The sequence below is a fragment of the Euleptes europaea genome, chromosome 2 (assembly GCF_029931775.1).
Source record: "Euleptes europaea isolate rEulEur1 chromosome 2, rEulEur1.hap1, whole genome shotgun sequence".
Taxonomy (NCBI): domain Eukaryota; kingdom Metazoa; phylum Chordata; class Lepidosauria; order Squamata; family Sphaerodactylidae; genus Euleptes; species Euleptes europaea.
This window is the reverse complement of record NC_079313.1, coordinates 68,126,547-68,152,611: the sequence shown is the minus strand read 5'-3', so window position 1 is coordinate 68,152,611 and position 26,065 is coordinate 68,126,547. Positions and strand designations below refer to the sequence as shown.

Genomic DNA, 26,065 nt, shown 5'->3' with positions numbered 1-26,065 from the left:
GTAAAACTGAAGAGTTCTGTGGCAAAAAAAGACTGGTACTTTTGAACAACCAGTTGGGAAGCTGTTGTCCCTTCAGGAAAAACTTATCTTTTGATAAGTCTTTTCTGCATGCAAGTAGATTTACATCAGACCCTTGAACATTCTGGCCAAAGCCAATGGACTTATTCCATTCTCTCACAATCCCTGCTGAGGCAGACTAATAGCTTCCTGCGGGAGTCACAACTACACCTAATGGTCAAATTAGGTTTTGCTGTACTTATACTCAGAAGAGATGTAACAGCAAGGGAGACTCCGCTTCTAGCTCATGAGCACTGGGAGGCTCTTTTATATTTGAAAGCAAAACAGGTTACATGAGTGAAGCTGTCAGAGGTTCACAAACTCGTGTTATCACTGTATTAAAGGCGGTGCAGAATTTTGTTGGGAAAGAAGAATTCCTCAAATCTAGGTGTGCAGATACTATTTGAGTGACAGGACAAGCTCAAGCATTTCCACAGCATGGGTGCATAATAATTTAGAAAACAAGGTCCTGTTATATTCTTAGCCCATCACCTAAACCTGACAGATAACCAAATCCTTATATTTTGTTAGTCGAAAAGAGCAAGAGTCCAGTAGCACCTTAAAGACTAACAAAAATATTTTCTGGCAGGGTATGAGCTTTCGTGAGCCACAGCTCACTTCTTCAGATCTTATATTTTTTTGAAAGCTCCATGTTCTCAGAATGTTTGTTATGACTAGCACTGGACTGAAGAAACCTTAGTCAGTCATATGAACGTCCGCTAATTCACTGGTTAAAATGGTTTAAATTTTGCATATGAGAAAACAGAAAAGCATACAAGCACAAATATTTCACAGAAGACACCAGCTTAAAAAAAGAAACTCTTCCCTTCCTTTTCTCATGTTGGGGGAGGGAATGCCTCTTAATATGGCTCTTGCATCTGCCATTTTTACTAGAGGTGCTGCAGAAGTCGGTTTTCCCCATACTCCACATATTGGGGTGGGGGTAGGTAAGGAAAGCAAGGTAGGGAACCACAGAGTGATAAGATCTGGAGGGTTAGAGAAACATACTCATAAAGCTTTTAATTTGTTACTAAAATGTAACTTTTATTAACGATTGTCATCCGGTTTTGTGGTGTTTTATTTTTAGGGGGGGGGGTTTGTAACGGCTATTGGCCATATGCCATAGGCCCAACCATTGGTAGCCACTGCTGCAAACATCTGCCTAATGCAGCCACTACCGCTGGCAGGAAAATTTCTTCTCCATGTCCAGTGGTCCAGTCTACAGAAGAAAATGGGGTTGAGTGCTCTTCTGTGTGGAGTGCAAGAACAAGCATGAGCCACAAGATTAATATTTGGAGCCCGAGAAACAGTGGCATCTTGACCTATAAGGCTGTTGAAACAATGTATCTTAAGGCAGGTCACTGTTATTATGTCCATATGGTAATAGGGCTGAGGCTTAAGGAGAGTGTGGTTGACTAAGGACCCTTAACCAATTCGTGGCAGAGGTCCAGTCTGATCCAAGATGTCCTGCTTTGTAGACCCATCTCTTCAACTCTGCACTACAGCTATACCAGCTCTCAAAATACCATACCTAAATCAAAAGTTAAGGAAGGAAATTAAGACAAAAACACAACACCCACAGTTTGAGCCTGTGGTTTGTTACAAGGTTCAAGAGGTTGATTAACAATGCAATTCTAAATAGAGTTAAACCTTTCCAATTCTACTTCATTCAATGGGTTTAGAAGTGTATACTTATGACTACACTGTGACTGCAGAGGCAATTGCAGCCTTACATGGGTATCAAATCTAACTGTAATTGATTTCTGAGTAGACATACATTAGCAGGGCTAGGAGAACTTTGAAGCAAGCAAGCTCAGTACTAGGGAGTGCAAATTAAAGAAGCATCCAGAGGTACTTACAATTTCTCTCCTTTTCTAGTAATTGCTCTGAGAAACTTTGTGCTGTTCCCTTTCGAAGCATGTTCTTCCCACCAAAGGTTTCTCCATTCATTCTTTCTTTCACAAGTATATCTCCATTGTCACCAATCTGATCAAAAATATTGTGATACTGAAAGTAGTTTCCATTTTGTTTATTTTATTTTTAGCCCTTATATCCTGCCTCAGCAACAAGAAGTTAAAAATTCAGAAAGCTCAGTGTCACATGAACTGAGGAGGGAAGAGAGTTCCCCATTCAAAGTGAATCTTTCTGTCAGGCTAAACCACACAGCCCTTTAGCAAATGGACACACATTTAACAGAGCCTCACTTGCAGATCACAGCTGACAAGTATATACAAGAAGGCAGTGCTTTAGATATAGATCAGGATCCTAAGGAGTGTAAAGAAGAAAGTCACACCATAGGAAGGCAACTTCCCCACTTCTCCTCCTCACTACAGCCTTCTTTGTCCCCTCATTATGCTTCTTTGGGGTTGATGTACCCAAATGAACAGCGTGGGGAGCAAACTGGGAGTTGACAGCTGGCAACGGGATGAGCAACAATCACTCTCCCCCACCCTCTGCAAACAAAAAAGCTGTTCCGTCAGAGGACACACAAGCCATCTGGCATCATAGGATCCACACCAGAGTCTTTAAAACTTTGTAGGTAAGAACAAGCATTTTGAAATGTGCCTGGGAGTAAATCAGTAGATTTCAAAACATGCCTTGCTTATTTGTACAATTTGTACAACATCACAGAACATCTCAGGAGAGCAAGAAATGTCTCCAGTCTGAAGAGATCAAAAATATTTCATCCCTTAGAACTCATTCTTAGAAGAAGGATGATAGGACAATCGATAGAAAATACGTTTGATGAAAATCCATGGAAACATTTTATTTTAGTCCTAAAAGAACCTACATGGAGGAGGGGCTATTTTCCAAATTACAGTTCAGCTGTTAGAGACATGAGTCATGAGATGCTACATCCTTCAAGTTGAGCATCCAGTTCAGATTAGATAGCTACTATGCTAGGGATGACAGCAGCAGCCATGAAGCCGCTTTTCCTCCCTAGGAAGAAGAGGCACATGCCCCAAACAGAATCTGTTTCTTCTAACCTCAGGAGACGAACTCTATCTGTGGACTTAGAGAAGATTTGACAAATTATCATGGGAAGGGGTGGGCTTCCGCTGTTCTGAATAATGAAGAACATTAAAAGACCATGAGAAGCTCTAGGAACCTCACCCCTCCCCTCACCAATAGTATCTCTTGTGCTATCTGAAGAAAGAAAGTGCTATCTGAAGAAAGAAAATGCTTACCAACACCCATGTTTGACATACAGATGAATTTTGAAAACTAAAAGTAGGAATCATTGTATATTCCCTGGTTCTTCTAGGATTGTATTTCTCTATTGAATACGAAAGCCTTTATTGGCATTAAAAGGGAAATCATGCAATGGAGTTTACACTAAAATCATATTATACAAAATATGCAAATATAATACAATAAAATTTACAATAAAATCATATTATAGGAACATGTGAAATTTCTCTATCTAAATGTACCTTGAATCTCTCTTTAGCGCCTTGTTGTTTTGATGATTCATTATTCCAGAGTACTCTTCTCTCTAGTTCATCCTCTGTTTCAGTGCTGAAGTGTTACCAGATAACAAAATGTCATGCGGCAGTGCTGTAATGTTATGCACAGATAATGCAATGGCTATTGCTCTAGATAGTTATGGAAGAAGACCACACCAGTTTATCTCAAACACTATTGAATCTAATAGTCATACATTTCCTTCCTGAAAACCCAGAACACAGGATCTCAGGACAGCAGGAGGATCTGAAAAAACTTGGGAACGCATATAGTAGATTACATTTTCTTGAATGCTTTCATTCTACTTACCTTGGAGCCGTCAGGATGGCTACGTAGTTTGAACCTTATCCTACTTAGCCATTGTGTTTTCACTAACTTTGTTTTAATTTCTCATAGAACTTCCATTTCATAGTGGATGAACTAGTTTTTTGATTGAATGAGGGCAAAATCTATTCCAAGTTAAAAAAAACTGACACCACCTAATTTATCATTCTTTTAATCTGCTTCCATCGTGTCACCAGATTTTATGAGGTGCTCAGTAAGGATGTTTTTACATATCAGCTTCTTCAGCAATGGTAGTCACACTCCAAAGAGTAAAACAACTAGTACCTGCTGTCACAGGCCACAACCCATCACTCAAGCAATTGTAAATCCCCAGTTTATTTGAATGGGAGATAATTAATCACTTGTAAAAATTTCAGCTGTACTTCCCCCCTGCCCCCAGGATAAAATGTTAGGGATTGCACTCCTGACCAAAGAGAACCTTCTAACCAAATTTCAGTCAGACAGGGAGAAGGATGCCCCCATTATGGACAAGTAAATCAACAGAAATTAAGAGTATACCCTACTTATCTATAATCATGGATGGAAACCACGGTGGCATAGATAGAATACCCAAATGTTTCCCAGTCAAACCCAGACCTGTTTTGTCTTATACCATCTAAATCCACTTTGATTCTCAGTGACAAAAGTGGGCTATGAAGTAAATAAATACATTCTATCCATACCCTGATCTGGATTAACTATTGTTAGGTTTGCACAAGACATACCAATTATAGTTATTATCATCAGTTTGCATGATGCCTGGAGCAAATGAAATTATCATGCAAAACCACAAAAAACCTTAACCGAGCAATCCAGAAGGGGGGCAAAGCTACTCAGGAACCAGAATGACCCCTACGCCAGGGCATTCCTGGGGGCAGAGCAGACATTAGTCAGCTCCCTAAACCCTTTTAGCCTGGGAAAGTACCTTTTTGCAGGAGTCGAGTTACTTTTTATTTCTAAATTCAATTTTTGGTGTGCTGCGCTCAGCAGCAAGCTGCCTGGAGGTGGCATGGCTGTGCTGTTCCCAGGTACAGCCTAACCACACACACCATTAGGATTGGGCTGCCCAAGGCTAGTGGTCTCTAATGAGACATGAAAATTAATTTAACTGTTACATGGCCAGTAATACTACCTCTCCAGAAGGAGCAAGAAATTTTTAAAGGCAATTTACTTCAATCTCAATATCCTAAATCCACACATATTTGATGATATCTCTTCAGTCAGCTTTACTTTAAGTAAAAAAATCACATTGCTCTAATATTTTGTGTCTAATATTTTATTGTGAAACATCAAGATGAAAGTGCACAGAAACTTACCTATGTGTGGCAGTGAGAAAATGTTTCTATGCATAAAACAAAGAGGACAGTTTCAGTTATCACACACTCAGACTCAGTTCAAACTGAAAACTGTTTAGTATTGTTGTTTTACAGTAAAGTAGAAGCATGTTTCATGTCATTAATACAAAACGGGACAGAAGCTAAAAAAACAGTTTGTGCAAAATGCTTCCATGGGGAGGGGTGTCAGTTGTTCCTTCCATCATCTGTCCTAGTCTGATAGACGGCAGCTAAGAGAGAGAGAGAGAGAGAAAGACCCCATGTGCACATGGTCTTTGGGTTCTCAGCCACTATTTTTCTTTTATGGGTATATTGCCAGATGTCTGAGTCATTTTTAAACTCTTACCGATAAGACATTTCACATGGAGTTTGAATTCTTCACTCATCTTCCCATTTTGTGATTAAATTATGCAGATGCAGTGCACTTGCCAAAATTTGAGTTCTGGTTGCACACTTTTGTGCTGAAGCACAGATGTGGGTATGCTGCTACAAGGACATTCCCCATGTGAACAGATTACTGGCAACACTGAACATCTGACATAGGGGAATGAAGGAAGAAAATCCCTACTTCAAGTAGTTAGAGTTGGCAACACTTATTATCCATTCAGTGCTCTGTAATGGAAGAATCAATTTTTCCCCTTTACGGAGCACACGAGGTTGCTGTATGCTTCCTTGTGACTACAATCTTTCCTATTGCAGTGGGGGGACTACCAGATTATTTTCTAAGAATGCTTAGACTTAGCCCTGATTATGCAGTTTTGGCTCACTGATTCAATGCTTCTGTCTATGCTGGGTACTTCAGTAATAATTACCTGAGAACACAGGGATGGACTTAGTAGAAACGCCCCTGAGGGTTATCCAGTTTGTTCAACCCCCAAACATTTAAGGGCAGATTTGCTGTGTGAAAGATCAGCATATAGATTTAAGTTGCATGAACCAAGCATCAAGGAGAATGGCTCAGCAGCAATTTGAACTCACAACTTTCAGGAATGCTTTCAAGTCTTATCAACAGTCCACCCAGCTGTAGAGATTAATTGGGCACAGTGACTTACACATTGCTACCATACGATGACTGAGTACATCAACTCTAGTTCCACCAGATAGAAAACCTTCAAAAGACCTAATGAAGTAGGGCCATCAATGCCTAACAAATTTAGGATGCAATCTATGGAAGCTTACATAGGAAGTAAGTTCAACTGCAGTCCATGGTGCTAACTTTCAAGCAAAATGCATAGCATCAAACCAAACAGCACTATACAATCCTTTGCATTGAATGGAAATTTAAATTGATATGGCAACTGGTTGTAATTAATGCACTGGAGCTTCACTAGCGTAGATGGATTGGTACTCATGGAACTGAACTTTCCTTCATCCCACTGCAATTTGTTCTGTTGACTATAATCCTGTCTCCAGAGAATGGTGGGTCCCAAGAATAGCGTGCGGTAAATTGGGAGGGTCTGTAACCTAAGGGAGCCCTGACCTAGATGGCCCAGGCTAACCTGGTCTCGTAAGGTCTCGGAAGCTAAGCAGGTTCTGCCCTGTTTAATATTTGGATGGGAGCCCACCAAGGAAGTCCAGTGTGGCAACACAGAGGCAGGTAATAGCAAACCACCACTGAACGTCTCTTGCCTTGATAACTCTACGGGGTCACCATAAACTGCAACTTGAAGGCACTTTCCACCATTACCAATGTAAGGGAGTAAGTAATTGGTGAAAATCACGCTCCTTCTTTTCCACTGGTGGAAATATCTTCTGCCAGCAGAAAACATGGTTATAACCCAGCTCAATAGCTCAAGCTTTCATGCACCACAGCTTGATGAATACTGTATGATTCAGGCCTAGTGTTCCTGAACAAAGGGGATAAAATACCTTGATAGTTTCCACTTTTCCAGTCATGGAAGCTAGAATAAAAATGGTCAATAGTTAGTACATTTTTTTCTTCAGTTCATTGCCACTATAATACAGTCATTACTACTGATAATATGGCATTTCAGTTAATGCTAGATTAGCCTGCATTCTCCCCCTGGGCTTCTTTAGACTATGCAGTCTTTTAATAAGACCATTACATGAAGGTAAGCCAAAGCCAGGGGATGTATGTTCACACACACACACACAGGCTGTTTAAATGCAATGTATTATTTGTATACAATTCCATGTATTGCCATATGTATCCCAGACCTCATAAGTGGAGGCCTACAATGTTACTTAAGGAACATCTTGTAAAATGTACTCCCTAGCAAACAGATAAGATAAACAGTGATAAAAGGGTGGGTTGAAGGGCAACAAAAGAAAGATCAGGATCCATGGCTACAGTTACTACAATGCAAGAGATAAAGCATCCCATACTCTGCAATGAAGAACCAGACCCAGGTGGGCAGCCCATTCCTGAAGGGGGAGGTAGCTTCCTAGCCACTACCGAGAAAATGGGGAAAATGCCCCCATTGAACAAAGCAAGGCTGCGCCAACAGAAAGGTGACGCAGCCATGTCACAGCTCAAGGAGGCATTCCCAGGGCAAATGGGGTTAGGAAGCTGCCCAAAGGCAGCTCCACCTCCGGGAATGCCACCCTTACACTGCCGTGGGTGTCCTCTTCCGGGATTTAGTTCCTTGAATGGGTGAGCTGGCGGAGGGGGCCAGTGGAGCTCCGTGGTTCCTGGATGCCATGTGTTTTCCCCCCACACCAGTGCAGGTGTGATAAAGTGTCACCTACATTGGCGGGGGGGGGGGGTGTCACACCAGCTCCTAAGGAGATTTCCCCCCCCCCCCGGATTGCAGCCATATCTCAAGACAGTTCTAGCAGGACAGAAGTGTTCTCTTAACTTCACACATTTTTTCTTTCCCTGAATAATAATGCTTAGCTTTCTTGTTAAACTCTTTCAGATTCTCTCTGCAACTCTAGACTAATCCAAGTTACAAACTCATCACCTATGGAGCTGCTGCCAACCTTACATGTTCCACAAGCATCAAACAACTGAAAAGACTTACAATGTGTAGTTTCTTGAAAAACATTTGAGCTAGAGGAATTTTCTAACTCTTTCAGGTAAGATACTGTTTCTTCATAAGTGTTCTCTTCTTCAGTTTCAGGTCTAAAAAGAATGAGGAGAGCAGATTATAATTGTTTGAAAATACCATAGAATTATGAAGCAAGGAAACACCTCTCTGAAGAAAAATGGCCAGTACAGAACATGATGTGTTGCATTCTTGGGTTGCATTCAGTGTCATGGCAAACAGATGTTTGTCTGTGATGGGACCAGAACACAGTTTAATTGTGACAGCCACATGCAGGTATCTGGGAAAATTAGAGTTTGTAAACCAAGATCTTAACCTGGGGTTAAAATAAGGTTTAGAATCCCAGGGACTGTAGTGGGATAGGTAGGGAAACAGGATACATATTTGGATCTCTAGGTCACATGGAGATTGATTTGAGGGTTTGCTGACCCAAGAAGTTATCAGTCATGGTCAAGAAAGGAGTGACAGAGTATGCATACATGCCAACAACCTGCATTCATGGACAAACCTCTGTTATGACCTCTGATTGCGGCCACTGTCTGTCAGTTCTATCCTCTGAATCACTCTCTAGGCAACTTTGTTCTTGGCTTTTTTCCCCTTAGGTCTTCCCCCCCCCCTTCCAGGTCTTTCCACAATGGTTCTTCCTAACTACCCACCCTAAACTACAAGGGAAACTCATGGATTTCTGAGAGCACCATAGTATAACATAACATAAAAGAAGCACTTTCTGCTCACATGGTCTTTCAGAGTGCCAAAACTTCTTCACATACATTGTACCAGGAATTCTTATTACAACAGCAACACCATATGCTTAAATTATCACCCGTGAACTGGGTTGCATCTTCTTAAGCCCTTCTACTGAATCTATAGACATAGAGAGATTTAAATCAAAATTCTTTGTTTACACCTTGCGCTACTTCCACCGGGGCAAGAAAGCAGTGAAAACAGTGGTGAGTGGGGTAGAAGTGTGCAGGGGCAGCATCCACAGGTCCCTGTGTCACAGAAGTGCCAATAATCATGCTTCCCCCCCCCCCCCACTGCCATAGCCTGGTAACCCCTTTCCCAGCTGAATTGCTTTGGACACCACTGCTGGGGGAAAGCCCATTAAATGGATTCGGGGAAGGGGGAATGCAGAACTTCTCTCCCATTCTGAAGGGGGAGTTCAGCTCCACTCCCTCCTCAGACTGGCTGTGGGAAGTGCTTCCCCATGGACACTCTATCCTGGTGCATACAACAGCCCCCAGAGTTCATTGAATATGTGGGGAGGGAGAGCGGAGCAAATTCAGACCTTACTCCCTGCCTACACACAACCACCTGGTTATTTGCAGGGGCAACCTTGCAGAAGATGTGGCCATGTAAACTCTCCCTTCCTGACAGCACTTTACACACACACGGGAGACATACTGCAAAGGAACATGGTATCTTGTGGAAGCCAGGGCATCAACTGGTCATGAGGGGCACAAGCCCTATGTTGCAATGCTAATTCATCTCTAGTGATACAACAACCTTATGGCATGCCACTTTGATAACCAAATTGGTTGCAAGAAGAAATGTAAAGAGTTTGTTTCCTACCTAGCACAACCTTATAAAAATGAAAATTCTGACAGAAAACATGCAGAGAAATCCTTTGTATTGTGATCCACAGTATTAATAAAAGCCAAGAAAATCTAATTTAGCAGCAGCAAAAGTATAGTAATGGACTTTCTGAATAAAAAGAATCCCTGAAGGAGACAAGGACACTCTACCCCGCTCTTATTCCACTAAGCCAGAAATGCATCTGCTGATTGGTCGCTCCACAAATCATTTCAACAGTAGGCTTTGCCAGAAGCCAAGACGAACTTGCCATGTATAGATCCCTAAACATGTGGCCCAGCCAGTTTATCAGAGGGCCTGCATACCCACATTAGTAGTGGTGAGTTCGCAGCTGCCAGGCAGGCCCAGAGAGAGGAGGAAACCAGAATATTCAGCCAAGTATCAAGGATACCTGCCTGTCCTCTAACATTTGCAGAGGGTTAAAAAAAAAAAAAAAGGTGGTGCTGCTGTTTTCTGAATGCCTGGTGCATACATTAATCCTTAATTAATAAGAACAAAGTTATTACTTATGCGTCTAGGAAAACCGACCAAATGCTAAAATGATTCTCAAGTATAATCGGGCCCTGAATACTCCTTTTTCCCCTTCCAACACAATTCAGTTTGATCCTTAATTCTGCCAAAGAAGTAGATCCCTCTTGCCTCAGCAAAACTACCAGAGAGTTTTACCGTTAAGCTTCCTTGTCCCTAGCCCACTCCTCAGTTGACACATTTTCCTACATTTTTAGGAACAGTATTGATTTACAAGGACACATTTATCAGCTTACCACAAGGCCAGATATCCAATGAAGCAATCCCACACAGAGATCCAAAACACACGCCGTTTTTAAAACGGCTGTCTAAACAGAGACCACCAGACAACTTAGGCGGCTTTAAACCTGTGCTTGCTGCATAAACATTAGCAAATGGGAACTCAAAACTCATCTGCTGTCAGACAGTGATAACAACAAAAGCCAGCTTTCAGCACCTGCGGATTAAACCAGCGCAGGGTGTTTACAGAAACAGGACATCATTTCAGAATGTCAAACCAGTGAGAATGAAGGGATGGGGGAAATAGTGTGTGGGAGATGACCAAGCTTTTCTGAGGGAGAAAAGCAAAAGCAGCACACTGACACACCCACGCACACCCACCCCATGCTATATTTACTGCAGGCTAAACAAAGGAGTGCCAGCGAGATACAAAAGGAAATGAAGCAGAACTGGGACTGTAGTAGGGTTGCCAACCTCCAGGGACTAGCTGGAGATCTCCTGCTATTACAACTGACCTCCAGCCGATAGAGATCAGTTCCCCTGGAGAAAATGGCTGCTTTTGCAACTGGACTCTATGGCATTGAAGTCCCTCCCCTCCCCAAACCCCGCCCTCCTCAGACTCTGCCCCCAAAACCTCCCGCCGGTGGCGAAGAGGAAACCTGGTAACTAGTCTGTAGTCTTGTAGTATCAAAGTGGAAAAAAATCACATAAAAGGTTGCTTTTGCCAGATTTCGGCATTTCGTAATATCACCTGTGAAAACGACTTGTCTCCAAAGTTTCAAGTACAGCAAGCAATTAATTTTTGAAGTGAGCAGCAACCAGGTATTCATGCTTCCTAGGAGTTGGTATCCTTTGACCTACAACCTCCACTTCCTAATCACACACAACCATGGAAGAGTTTGTGAGGTAAATCCTTCCACATTTGTGATGGTGTTTTGTGAGAAGTGTTAGTCGCCCCAGTAGCGAGTGAACACAGCAGAGACAGCACGTATACAAAAGTGCTCTTTTATTCACAGTGATAAAGTGCTTCGCCAGCACGTCCTTCTCACAACCCCACAACAACTATTCACATATAGTACATATATATACATATGTGGCACAGTGTCCCAGCCAATGAACTATTGGCTGCCTAGTTGCCAGGACTATCTAGCTCAGTCCAGTTTCAGCCAGATTTTCTGCTCAGTCATTGAGCGATCATGTGACACCACCTATCACCTGGCTGTCACTCAGATCATTGCAATCTGCTTGCTATGTGCTGTCTTAAATGTCAACGGTTTGGTGGTGTTACTTAGAAGTAAGGCCAATACATTCCTCATAAGCTCAAAAACACCTTTCCCTGTATCATGTGACTGCTGGAAACAGGTCTCTGGGCTAAGTCACCAGTTTTTGGCTTACCTGCTCACACAATAGAGAACACAGATTGGGTATGGGGTTCCTGTGACCATCGGACATGAACTGTGGATTCTTCTCAGTTCCCACATATGGTGTACCCAATTCGGACTGGGATTGTGGTGTGCATGGAGAAGGGGCTTCAGCCCCCTCATTTGTCCCAACCTGAAATAATCTAGGATGGTGGGAGGCGTTGGGAGATGTTCTAATGGAGGGTTAAATCCAAACATATTCTGTCTAGCATAACAGCACTTATTTGGTGGAGGAAGAGGGAATAATATCCTCCTACTGCAGTCTTACTTTACCTCCCCATGCATTTATGAGGGGCTCAGCAGGAGGGGGTGGAGTGAAATAGACCTGTGCTATGAGCTTCACTATGTTCTTCATACTTTAGATCCAACCTTGTAGAACTGTTAAAACAATGGAAGCATCTGGGCTGGACAGGAAATCTAGCAAAAAGACCCCCCCTGAGCTTTATGGGGAAATAACTGATAATAAATGATAAATACAAAAAAGGAGGACACTAACAAATGTAACTTTTGAAAGGGTAACTACAAAGAGTTTGTGTGTGTGTATAAAATGCTGTCAAGTCACACCAGACTCATGGCCACTTCATAAAGTTTTCAAGGCAAGCCATCAGGCAAAGGTAATTTGCCATTGCCTTTCTCTGCAGAGTAGGGTTGCCAGGTCCCTCTTTGCCATTGGTGGGAGGTTTTTGGGGTAGAGCACTGAGGAGGGCAGGGTTTGGGGAGGGGAGTCCAATTGCTATAGTCCAATTGCCAAAGCAGCCATTTTCTCCAGGTGGACTGATCTCTATCGGCTGGAGATTAGTTGTAATAGCAGGAAATCTCCTGCTACTACGTGGAGGTTGGCAACCTTACTGCAGAGTCTTCCTTGGTGGTCTCCCATCCAAGTACCGACCCAGCTTAGCTTCTGAGATATGAAGAGACTGGGCTGTACTATACCATTCCACATCCTCCAAACAGCTTGCTTAACTAAAATAAATTAATGAGGGACCCTTAAAAGGCACATGGGCCTGTTTCTTTCCAACACTGGGAAGATAGAATTACCTATATAATGGTTGTTTTAAGCTTACATATGTTCTGTGGAAATGCACATAAAAATATTAATTAAAAACAAAAGAAAGCACCAAAAAATGGATAGTGAGCTTCTTGAAGTAACCATTTAGTTACGGTTGCCAACCTCCAGGTGGTGGCTGGAGAGCTCCTGCTATTACAACTGACCTCCAGCTGATAGAGATCAGTTCCCCTGGAGAAAATGGCCGCTTTGGCAATTGGACTCTATGGCACTGAAGTCCCTCTCCTCTCCAAACCTGGCCCTCCTCAGGCTCCACCCCCAAAATCTCCAGGTATTTCCCAAACCAGAGCTGGCAACCCTTCATTTAGTGCTGGCCCTCTTTCAGCCTTCAGGTTTTAGACATCACTGGTTTTACATGAGTGCGTTTCAAGGACTCTTAAGTTTCCAGGTGATGCACACTCACACACAAAAGATATACACTTACTTTTCAGGAGTCAGATACTCATCATCAATAGCATCTGAAAACACAATGTTTTATTTACTTATTAGTGATTTATGTTTTGTCATTCTATTTTCTATTTTAAAATAAATGTTGTAGTATACACCAGAAAAGCAGAAGTTGGCAGTGAAGTGCTTGTTCTTTCATCCTAGACGGAATTCCAAAAAATAAAGATTGCAAACAAGCGCCGGTTAACAAGAATGCAAAGACTCACACAGAACAATTCTATTATCTTCCAATACCCTTTCCATGCTATTCTCTCACCATACCTGCACCTGCTTCCTCTGGCTATTACTCTTTCCCCTCCACCCTTGCAGGGAGCTAATTTCCCCGCCTTTGTGCTTCCTTTCCACCAACCCTGCTAGCTCCAACTCATCTTTAGTCACATATTTTCTTCTTTTATAGCCCTCATTTCTGAGTCACAAGGCAGATTATGTGATCAGACATCCAATAAACAAAGCAATTGAACTAGGATTACAAAGTTAGAAGACAAGGCAGCAAAAGCAAGATAACAAGCACACAATAGTCCTATATAGGGTTGCCAGGTCCCTCTTCACCACTGGCAGGAGGTTTTTGGGGTGGAGCCTGAAGAGGGAGACATTTGGGGAGGGGAGGAATTCCAGTACCATAGAGTCCAATTGCCAAAGCGGCCATTTTCTCCAGATGAACTGATCTCTATCAGCTGGAGATCAGTTGTAATAGCAGGAGATCTCCAGCTAGTACCTGGAGGTTGGCAACCCTAGTCCTATACCCTTTATAAAGCCACCCATATGTCCATTATACTACAGCCCTATTTACCTCATAAAAATGCCTTCCTGAACATTCCTGTTTGGTACATTCTTTGAAAAGGTAGAAATGAGGGAACCTTCCTGACCTCAGGCAGGCCATTTCCCAAGGGAGCATGAGCACAGAGAAAGTGCAGGCACAGGCAGCTGTTGTTTTTTATCACTTGCAGGGTAGCACCTTTAGAAGGCTGTCTGACAGGCATGGGCTCATGGTGTAATGCCTGTGATCATTATTATTATTTGAATGTATGCTTTTGTGTTCAGTTTGCATAATTGCTCTTATGGAAATGCTAGGCCTAAAGTATAGGAGCTGGTTTGGAATACTGTGTATTCATATGCGCACACATGGAAGCTTTGGGAAGTTGGCATCTGGGAGCCATGAACCAACAAATCATGCCCTTTGTGTCTGGCACCGCCTCGCACCAGCAGAGAGCTCTGAGTTACGTTCATCTTCAGGAATGTGGTCTCTGCTTACCAAGCTCACAAGATCAGGCCCTGACTAAGTGACACCTTCAGCCAATATCTATAGGTTGTGCTGGTTGGGGTGGGGTGGACACTTAATGTGCATTGGTGCTTTTGTGTATCAGTCTGCTTGTCAGCAGCCTTGGGCCTGCCCCATGCATAAATAATACTGACTTTCCTTTGTTTCTCTGGTGAGTAACTCTGCATCTTATTTGTGGGTTATTTCACCCCAGGGTCTTTACTTAGCTAAATAAAGAACTGTTCCGTTAACCTCCTCCTAGTTGTCTTCATTGGACTCTATGAGACCACTAGGCATTTCAATGGCACCAGAAGACCCAGCAGTGTGGCAGGCCCTGGTGTGAGCCTGAGAGAAGGAATATAGGAACCACCCAGTGGGAGCATCAGAGCTAATACAAGCCTGAAGGGATAAGCCCTAGCTCTTGGAAAGAGGGCAGGAGGAGGCAGCAAGGGTTAGGGTTGCCAACCTTTTGATGGGGCCTGGTTTTTCCCCAGAATGATAACTTATCTCCAGACTACTGTTGGGTTGCGAACTTCCAGGTAGGGTTGCCAACCTCCAGGTACTATCCAGAGATCTCCTGCTATTACAACTGAGCTCTAGCCAATAGAGATCAGTTCACCTGGAGAAAATGGCCGCTTTGGCAACTGGACTCTATGGCATTGAAGTCCTTCCTTTCCCCCAAACCCCACCCTCCTTAAGCTCCACCTCAAAAATCTCCGGGTATTTCCCAATCCAGAGCTGGCAACACTAATTCCCATGTTCATTTTAATTATCTATGCACCTAGAGTACCACCTAGCCCTTTGTGACCTTGTTGTGAGGGAAGGAATTCTAATGAATGCTCCAAACTGAAAATCTCTTTGCAAAATAAAATTTTCTCTTAACCCTGTTGCAATAAATATTTTCAAGTAGCCAGAGATTGTGCCCACCCAGAACTGCTATCATGCAAAGCATATGCTCTTCTACTGAGCTGTGGCACCTCTCCCTTAAACTATGGCTATTTAGTGACACTATTTCTGTCATTTGGGGGCACTGAGAATGAACAACATTCTTTTGATATTTCAAAATAAACTTATATTAAGATCATCACCATAAACCATTATTATTGTTGAGAAAGATTATATTTCCAGGTGCTTGAGCTTTCCTTAAACATCACAGCAGCAAAGTAGATTGTAACTGCAAATCAATGTCTGCTTATTAGTTGATTCATAGATCCAGTTCCAATATTATCCCTCATTACTTAGATATGAGCACAAGGGTGAGGCAACAGGCAATTCTGCTATTCTTTAACATTAAGAATTGGCACCAATGCCTGCAATCGCAATACGTTGCTGAAGCAATGCATACCCTTGCTATTTTTGATAGGCATTCCTAAAAAGTCAAGATTATTACCAGTCTACCAACATAACAACCCCCCCTCTCAAAAAGGAAAACAAAATATCTTACCCAGCAGCTTTTGATGGAAGGCACTGAGATCTACCTTAGGAGGCCTTGGAGGTTTCTTTGGAGGAGGACCAAGTGACACAATGGAAGGAAGTGGTTTGTTTTTTGGAACCTTGACCTCTTTGAGATGATGTTGTTCTTCTGTGCCAGAGTGAAGAGACAATCTTAATACTTTGCAAAAATAAAAGAAGTAACATTCATAGTGTTACATCATAAGTGAATGAATTCAAACCAAGATCACTCTTTTCTGAAAGAAGGACAGATTCACATACCCATTTGTAAATGGTGATATTAAAACAGTTTGATTTGTGGAACAGGGTTCGTAAGAGTGCTCTGTTGAACATACAATCGTGAAAGATTTTCCTACAATGAGGCAAGCAGCAACCTGAGTAACAGAGTGTTCACAAGGTGCACCTGCAAACACCGGAGAATAGGGTTGCCAGGTCCCTCTTTGCCACCAGCAGGAGGTTTTTGGGGCGCAACCTGAAGAGGGCGGGGTTTAGGGAGGGGAGGGACTTCAATGCCATAGAGTCCAATTGCCAAAGCAGCCATTTTCTCCAGGTGAACTGATTTCTATCAACTGGAGATCAGTTGTATACCCTTCATACATTACCTACACGTGTACTAAACACTTTATTGCTCCAGAATGAGGGCCATGACCACTTAAAGAACCAGCCCATGAGCAATTATAGAACTGAATCAGCCCATGAGCAATTATAGAACAGAATACAGATTAAAATAGGACACAACAGATTGCAACATACCCAACTGTGAACTCTCTCAGAATTAGGCATCAATATATCTAATTTTCAACATGGATAATCTGAGGATAGGGAGCCCCATGGCACAGAGTGTAAACTGCAGTACTGCAGTCAAAAGCTCTGCTTACAACCTGAGTTCGATGGAAGTTGGTTTCAGGTAGGCGGCTCCAGGTTGACTCAGCCTTCCATCCTTCTGAGATCGGTAAAATGAGTACCCAGCTTGCTGGGGGTAAAGGGTAGATGACTAGGGAAGGCACTGGCAAACCACCCCGTAAACAAAGTCTGCCTAGTAAACGTCGGGATGTGACGTCACCCCATGGGTCAGGAATGACCCGGTACTTGCACAGGGGACCTTTACAATTTTAATCTGTGGATACTTAAATCCAGTGACTGGAGCCATGAACAGACAAGACAGATCTTTCTACAAACCTGAAAAATTGCTGAAGTTTGCAGAATAATTGAATTTTTTTAAAGGGGGGGGGAGATTAAAACCAACCAAGTTAATATGCGCAGTACCCGCAGCTTTAAGAAATGAATGGCCTCAGTGACCATTCCTAGGCAACCACAACAGTATTTCCAGTCTTCAAGCCTTGGTTTCTGTCAGTAAAACACAAGGGAGGGGGCAAGGACCTTTCCAGGGATGTTTTGGCCTTTGAGGCAGAACTCATTAGCACCAGGCATACCAGCAACCACTGGGTGACTTGCTACCATCCAATATACATCACTCACCCAGGAATGGCTGCTGGCTACTGTTCAATAGCAGCAATCCCATGAAAGCCTATGTGGTTTATTTATTTATTATATTTATAACCCAACCTCCCCTAGCAATTGGTTAGAGTTTCAGACTGGGATCAGGGAGACCCAGGTTTGAATCTTTACACTGCCATGAAAATTCATTGGGTATCTTTTGCCAGTTACATATTCTCAATCTAATTTATGTCACAGGGTAACATGGGGGAAAGGAGTGTGATATTACTGAACCCATTACTGAACTCCATCTATTGTCTTTTAGAAAGTTCATGTTGTATTCCTAGTACCTATTTGCAGGGCAGCCAAATGTGACTACAAATCTGCAGACAACTATCTCCTTCAGACTTTCCTTCACAACAGCCAGACCCAATCACATGAAAACAAATCACACAACTTTCCACACTCCAAGCCCCACCACCACCAAAAGGTGACCAGTGCCCTTGAACTTTGTTTCAAACAGACTGTGGTACTGGGGGGGGGGGATTATCGTAAAAAACTATGGCCATTATCTATTTGAGATATCAAGATTACATCTAATTAACATTAAAGTAAGGAATTTACCATTTGAGCATTGAATGATCTTATTTGGCATGTCAGAGTCATAAGCGTTTTGGGTTGAACCAGTAACATTAATGGCTCCATCTGCTCTTTTCTCCAAACTTGTATGACTTCTTGGGGGAACAGGTGGTAAGATTGGGGAAAATGGAACAGTCTCACTATGTAGGTGGGGAGGATTTGTTGATGCAGCAAATACCAGTCCTTGCTTATTTCCAGTGATTTTTGCTGCCTCATCTTCAACGACAGCAACATTATCACTTTTCAGTTGTGCAATGGATGTTTTATTTGCACTTTGTGATGGTAGTGTAGAACACTTTTGGTCATCACAAGATAAAGCATTTTCCCAGATTTGCAGAGTGTGGCGGAAAGAACTATTTTCCACTGGATCTTCTCCAGAATGAAGACAAGATGTTGGCTGCTGTTTTGGTGAATCAATCACAGGTGCAGTTCCTGCACTAAGGGTCTCCAGCAAATCTCTGCCTTTTTTATCTTCTTTCTTGCGAACTTCACACAATTCATGAAGCCTGATCCTTGGCAACGCTATAGGCTTTACTTGTACTATTTCAGGCTGCTGTGGTGTAGACCACTCAGTCTTCTGCTCAGGATCTGGAACATGCACTCGGCACAAGGGCTTGGGTTTGGTTGGACAACCACTGTTGGTACTTTGCCTTGGTATGTTTCCTGCAGGAGAGTTCTTTGCAGATCTCAGCAAAGCACTAGAAAAATTGGAATCATTTTGAAATTTTGCTCGAAGTGCCTGGAAGTCTCCAGATCCCTCCTAAAATGCCCCAACAACAGGAAAAGCAATAATTAATTGCAATAATGTTGAAACAGTAAGCTAATTATCAGTCAATTGAGAGAACAACCCAAGACAGGTACAGGGGGCTTAATTTTTGCAGAGTTTAAGAAAATCCATAATGAGTTCTCAAGAGCTAAAGAGAAGGGGGAGAAAGAAAATATCAGGGGAAAGTCGCCTGGAAAGACCGATGTATTCACCCAATGCCACAGAAAGAAAGACTCTGTGTGAATCTTCTCCCAATGGTTGCAATGATAACATTGTAGGGTTGCTGTTGGTTTTTTTTAAAATAGAATGTTTTAGCTTGGGCACATTGCAGAATCAGCAAACAGCACCGTATATAGCATTCCATTCTACATGGCTGTGTTGCATATAACCCAATGAACAATTCTGACATTATAATCAAGGAAGCTGGCAAAAGAGGGGCAACTGTCATCATGAGCCTGTTGAGCAACAACTCTCCAACTACATTTTATAAACCACTATCCTCAGACCTCACAAAGGATTAGCAGAAAGAGGTAAACAGGAATATATGCATATATAGAAAAAATCTATATGAAATATACCAGGACCCCAGCAGAGGCACTTTCTATCTACTACTATTAGGGTTGCCAGGTCCCTCTTTGCCACCGGTAGGAGGTTTTTGGGGCAGAGCCTGAGGAGGGTGGGGTTTGGGGAGGGAAGGGACTTCAATGCCATAGAGTCCAATTGCCAAAGCGGCCATTTTCTCCAGCTGAACTGATCTCTATTGACTGGAGATCAGTTGTAATAGCAGGAGATCTCCAGCTACTACCTGGAGGTTGGCAACCCTAACTACTAGTACCCAAAATACTAGTGCAAAGAGGGCGACTTTAGGTGAGATAGCTGGTTCCATGTCTGCAAGGAGAAATAGAACTTTCTCTTTCACTGTACAATGATCTAACTTGGCCAAGATTGTCCCTAAGAATTTTTGCCTTGACACATGATATAGTGGGCAAATCAACATGTAATGGCGTAGGTCTTCCAGTTCTGAGCCTCCACAGATGCGTGTAGGCTGGGCAACTGGATGTTGGGAGCTTTAAACATTTGTAACTTATCTGTTAGCCAAACAGGCTTGTGGCATACATCAATACACAATAACAAAATATTAAATAAACAAAATTAGTAGAAATGTACAAAATTCTTTCAAACACAGCAATAAGCACAATGAAACACTGTTAAAATAATGAATCACAACATGTAAAACACATACGACTTATAAAACCAGTAGGGTTGCCAGGTCCCTCTTTGCCACCGGAGGGAGGTTTTTGGGGTAGAGCCTGAGGAGGGCGGGGTTTGGGGAGGGGAGGGATTTCAATGCCATAGAGTCCAATTGGCAAAGTGGCCATTTTCTCCAGGAGAACTGATCTCTTATCAGCTGGAGATCAGTTGTAATAGCAGGAGATCTCCAGCTAGTAAAAGGAGTTTGGCAACCCTAAAAACCAGGTTAATGCATTCGATTTTTCTATATCCTCTGGAAGAAAACTAACAAAAAGCGTGGAAGAATAAATATGTTTTCTCCTCGCAACAAAGACTCAAGAGGCTCAAGTTGCAAAATGAAAGGAGTGTATTCCACAACTGGACATCATAACCAAGGAGGCTCTGTTGAACCTCAGAAGGAGGAGCAAGATGGTACAGGGCCTCTGAAGATATTCCGAAGTGACAGGCATATGAGATCATATGGTCCCCCCAGCCAGCCAGCCCCCATTCCCTCCCCAGCCCCAATTCCCAACCCTGCACAACAACCCAAATTTTCTTTTCCCTTCTCTTCTCTCCAGTTGCCTTATTCCCCCCAACCACCTACTCAACCAGCCAGTTTCACGTTCAGAAACATGGCTGGCATTCCCTTCCCCTAACCAATCGCCTATCTTTTTATCAAATTTTTATATTATGTTGCGTGAATGTTTATATATCATTTGCTATTGAGGATTAATCTTTTAAAAGTTTTCACTTATAAGCTAGCCCCAAGTTCTCAGGCCCATTCGCTGGCTACATATAAGGTAACTAACACATTGAATTAGGTCTGGAAGCAAATGGGCAGCCAATGCAGTCATTTATACAGCTTCTATAAAGTTTTCACAGAAGCCCGGTGTCAAGTGCTTTAAAGTAATGTGACCTGGATTACTAGGGTTGCCATGCCTATCTTAGCAACTGACCAGAGCTCTGTGGGGGGCAAGGCTGGAGCCGACGATGAGTGGCGCCGGAGCAATGATGTCACTTCTGTGTCAATGTGGAAGCTCCGGATCATGCCAGGAACACTCTAGCATTCTCCCTCCTAAACGCTGTGGTTTCCATAGAGGTTGGGGGGGAATGCTAGAGCATCCCCAGTGTGACCTGGCGCTTCCGTGTTAATGCGGAAGTGATGTCATCCACTGGTGACACTCATTCCCCCCATCCACTGGGGCAGCTTCTGCCTGCTGACCACCTGAGCGTTGGCAGGCAGCCCGGTGAATTGGTAGGCAATTGCCTGCCATCACTGAGAAGTTGGGAACCCTATGGATTACAGAACAGAGTACAGAAATCCAACCCTACTCTTCAAGGAAGGACTGTATGGGAAACACTGACCAAAGGGGATTAAAAAGCACTGCATATTACAAGGAGACCCTACTGTATTAGTACCCCTGGGTACAAAGCTTCTCCTTCAGGGAAAGTGCAATCCTGCCCAGACCCAGGTTATCTTCAATCACTGGTTGACTACTTTATTGACCACCTCAGACTTATCTGCTGCCACCTTGACAGTGCATTCCTGAGAATCGGCGTAGGGGAATGGTGGGGACGGCGCAGTCGAGCCACCTCCTAAAACCGTTCCGCCAATGCTGATAAACAAAAAAAAGCCTTTTCGCAGCTTTTTTTTGTTAAACGGGGCCTTTCGCTCCGAACAGAACAGTGTGGCTGTGCCTGCTAAAAAGCTGGCGCAGCAACACTGTTCTCGGCACTGGAGTAATGGGGTGAAAGAGGACAGGAAGCCGCCTACTGGTGGCTCCTTCCCCCGCCCCGGGAACGCCCCCCATGCTGGTGCTGCAAGTCTCCGCCATAGTCTGCACCATGAGAAGACTGCACCAAGAGGAGACTGCGCCGGCGGAGAAGCGGTGCTCAGCTTTGCAGTGCTCAGGCACCGACAGAACTGCCCTCGCTGGCAGCGTAAGTGCATCTTGTGCCGTGATTAGATGCACTTACGCTGGCGGCAAGGTCATGCCACCTCCTAAGGGGAATTGGCCAAATTCTCAGGAATGCACGGTGAGTCTGCATCGATAAGGCAAAATTCAAAATGTTTTAAATATAATAAATAAATCTGTATTGAGCTGTGGTTGATGGCCCTTTAATGTGCTTGAATTGCATGAAAGACACCAGCCATTGTCTGTGTAAAGAATGGCATTAATCAAAATAGTATATGAGATTAGAAAATTAGGTGCAAAGATATTCTTGGACAGGACTTTCATTATGCTCAAGAGACCCTGATGACTTTAATGAGAAGGCAACACAGTCAAGCATTGTCCTAAGATTAGATAGAATTCTGTGTAATTGCGTCCAACTTATTAAACACCCCACAGTTTCTCCTGAATAACCCCTTTTAGCCAACTTCATTATTTTCACATTACACAGTGTGATGTAAAGCACCTAGGAGATATTTCAATTGCTACGATTGTACCAGAGAAGCCAGCTGTATGATACAACCCACCAAGCCAGAGTCTAGTTTAAACTGGAGTGTTTATGCAATTAACATTTCCGTAAGAGAAAGATAAAACAAACCCTCTGATCTTCATCCAAAACACCATACAGAGTTACGGCTGCAACCAGTGGAAGCCAAGACAAAATAAAATGCCATTGTTTCAGCAGTGTGGGTACATTTTCTGTACACATACTTTAAAATCTGCTCAAACTCAGAGCACTGTTTATAGCTCTTTATTGCAACCCAGGTGTTTCTTTTATTACTGAGTTTCTCATCGGGGCTACTCATAAAGATGAAATGATGAAAGAAAAATCTTTCCCAGGTTGCCATCCCCTAACTGGCAAGATGAGACTTTGTTCTAGAGCCCTAGTGATTTTATGCATTCAAGCACAGCTGAAATGACAGAGTAGGTTCCTGGAGACTTCCCCACCCCCTGTTTCTAAAGTACACTGCATGAGTACTTTTTCTTGCAGGGTATCTATGAACACACTGGGATACTAAGCCCCTTGATACTGCAGGCAGGGAATGTTTGTCTGTTTCCATGGGAACATTTCCAGGATGGCTGAAACCTGGTCATTTAAGCTCTGCTTTTGGTGTGTTCATTATTTGTAGTCTTATCTTGGTAAACTTGTTCATTCCTCAGTTCTTAAATCATTTTTACACTGAACAATATTCAGTCGTCCTTGATCTCTTCTCAGCCTTTTGATCTAACGTCTGATAATTTTTAGAAACCACAATCTGGAAGGAACACAACACAGAAGGTAGATTACTTGTTAACTTCATTTATTTATACTCCACCTTTCTCCCCAGTTAGGACCCAAAGTGGTTCTCCCCTCCTCCATTTTATCCACTCTACAATCCTGTAAGGTAGGTTAGGCAGGTAGTGTGTGACTGGCCCAAGGTCACCCAGCGACTTTCTATAGCAGAGCAGGGATTTGAACTTGCATATCCTGTATCCTAGCATGACACTCTAGCCTCTACATCACACTGGCTCTCTAGGGCCTGGACCACCTCTAACACTCAATATGGCGGGCCTTTCAAACATTCATGTGAGAGCCTAACCTACCTACATGCTGACAATGGTTACAAGACAATGCTTGTTTTGTCCTGTGCTGTTTGAACAGAGGTTGCTATTAAAAGAAAGAGTGAATCATTGCAAAAAAAAACAAAACACAACCATTCAGGAATTACCAGAAGCATTAACTCATTTTAGCTCATTCTTCTTGTTTGTTTATATTCCAGGAACAAGAAATGAACAAATGAAAAACAAAAATGAACAAAAAAAGTCTTCAGATGATATTTTTTTGTCAATAAAAATGGCTAAAACCCTAAATAGTAAATACAATAACTGCAGAATGGAAAAGTATGCTGCAGTGAACTATTCATAGCCAATTGGTTGGAAACAATGGGATGTGCTGAAAGAGGTTACTGCTATAAGGAAATCACAACTTAAAACCAGAGAAATGAAGTCTGGGCTCCTGACCTTCGCCCAATTTATATGCAAATAAATCACTCTCCTAGCTTTTCATTATTGAGACATGAAGGGGAACTGAGTGAAGCGTTAAAGAGATCACAGGTTCCTAAAACAATAAAATATAGAGAGCTATCTAGAAGCATAAATCAGATCCCTTTGTCATAGGGGTTTTCTAAGGTATATTTTTGACAACTAGAATCCCACCGTTTACATGAAACTGCCTTACAGTTTCTGTTACAAGCATTCTTCTTCATAAAGGGCATGCTTATCACTTGTTTAATCAGGCAGTACTCTGGCCCCATAAAGCACAACAGGCTGGAGTCCTGCCATGTGCGTCAGGCAGCCTGAGCTGCGCTTGATTGACGCTGCTGCAAACCAGAAAGTATCTGCCTTTGCCGTTTTACCTAGTGGGTCCATCTATAGCTCCTCAAAATGCGAAGAGACCACTGAGGCAGTTTCCCAATCAAAAATAAAGGAAGCTAAATAAAGGAGAAACAATGTCGAGTTCAGCTCTTCAATGTCAAAACAATAAAGAATTAAAGATTTACAACCATTATGTTTAGTAGAGTTTTAGAGAAAAAAATTATATACCCCACTCTCAGTCTTAAAAAGAGGCCCCTAGTACATCTCAAATCATTTCATTTAACCAGGAGCTCTTCCCATCCTCTCAGACACCAATCCATAGAAAGTTACGAGTCACTTTTCAGGAAGCCAAAGAGGAACCAGTTAAGCAGCAAGTACAGATTTCACAAAGACAAAAAGAAGAGTCTCTCAGTAGTTACCGTGTCCATGCTTTCTCTCTCTCAGCGTCGTGCCTCCTTCTGAAATGCCTCAGCATTGCAGCTCATTTTGATTCTGCTTCTTCTCACGGCTGAGTCTGTGACAACTCAGACTTACTTCCTCCCTTTCCTGCCAGCTCAGAACAATCTGGTAGCAGGAGCCAAGGCGGGGTGTATGCAGAAGAATCCATACCTGAGGTTAAGAACCTAGCTCCTCCCTAACCAAACCCTCAGGGTGTGAGAAGGGAGACTACCTACACCTGCAAACAGATTCTCCTCATTGTTACACAAGATCCACGCATTCCCATAGAGGCAATGTCAGCTTTGGTAGACTTGGAAAGTATGTACTGTGTAGTTACACAGGACTGTTGTATATGGGGTTTGAGGGATCCAATAGAAAAGGCTATGTAGTTCAGGCTGAGCATTACAGTACAGCTGTGTAAACTATGCACTGAAAACAATATGACTTGTGCATTAATTTAATCAAGATCCTGCAATTTTTAGCTTCAGTTATATGTATTTTGCAAAAGGTATAAAATGTCAGTCTTTTCAGTCCATTAACTTTCAATGAGAAATTTAACCAAGTGCTTAAACACTCTCCCAGATTGGGGAGGGAGCTTGAAAGTGTCTAATTTTGGCAGGATTGTGCCCATAATTTTATCCCATCAGTTAGCTAAGTGGACACTCGCTGCAATCTACCCAATTGATATCCTGCTCAGCTCTTGGCCGGCTTTTAAAAGACAGGACCAAACATTTTCTGGGTGGATACCAAACTTTCTGCAAAGCTGGAGTTGCCAACAGAACTGGAGAGAAATATCCTGCCCCTTTAATAGAGGCTTAATGTGGGGAAATGGGCAGCTGTAGCTTTTCATGGCTTACAGGTAAATAGCATCCTACTAAGCCTCTGTTAAAGGGGCAAAGCGTTTTTTCCAGGCAGTTTGCAATCTTAAAAACCATAAAAGCAAGATTATTTTTTCCTTTAAATCAGGGGTCTCAAAACTGCGGCTCCAGAGCCGCATGCGGCTCTTTGGCCCGTTGAGTGCGGCTCTCCAAACTTGGTTCGGAGCCCCTGCTCTTGCGCCCGCTCGCGCCGGCAGC

At 42.8% G+C, this 26,065-nt stretch overlaps 1 protein-coding gene across 1 annotated transcript in view; it reads right to left on the bottom strand.

The window, feature by feature from the left end:
- Positions 1-25,047, bottom strand: part of FYB2 (FYN binding protein 2) — a 43,393-nt gene extending 18,346 nt beyond the window's left edge. Inside the window, exons 1-9 of the mRNA XM_056844766.1 lie at positions 24,971-25,047; positions 18,234-19,008; positions 16,165-16,302; positions 13,440-13,473; positions 8,165-8,265; positions 7,050-7,081; positions 5,163-5,188; positions 3,492-3,576; positions 1,917-2,043 (exon numbers count right to left, since the gene is read on the bottom strand). Of these exons, the coding sequence (XP_056700744.1) occupies positions 1,917-2,043; positions 3,492-3,576; positions 5,163-5,188; positions 7,050-7,081; positions 8,165-8,265; positions 13,440-13,473; positions 16,165-16,302; positions 18,234-19,008; positions 24,971-24,979 (1,327 nt within the window). The 5' untranslated portion in view covers positions 24,980-25,047. The remainder of the gene's footprint in view (positions 1-1,916; positions 2,044-3,491; positions 3,577-5,162; positions 5,189-7,049; positions 7,082-8,164; positions 8,266-13,439; positions 13,474-16,164; positions 16,303-18,233; positions 19,009-24,970) is intronic.
- Positions 25,048-26,065: the final 1,018 nt, after the last annotated feature.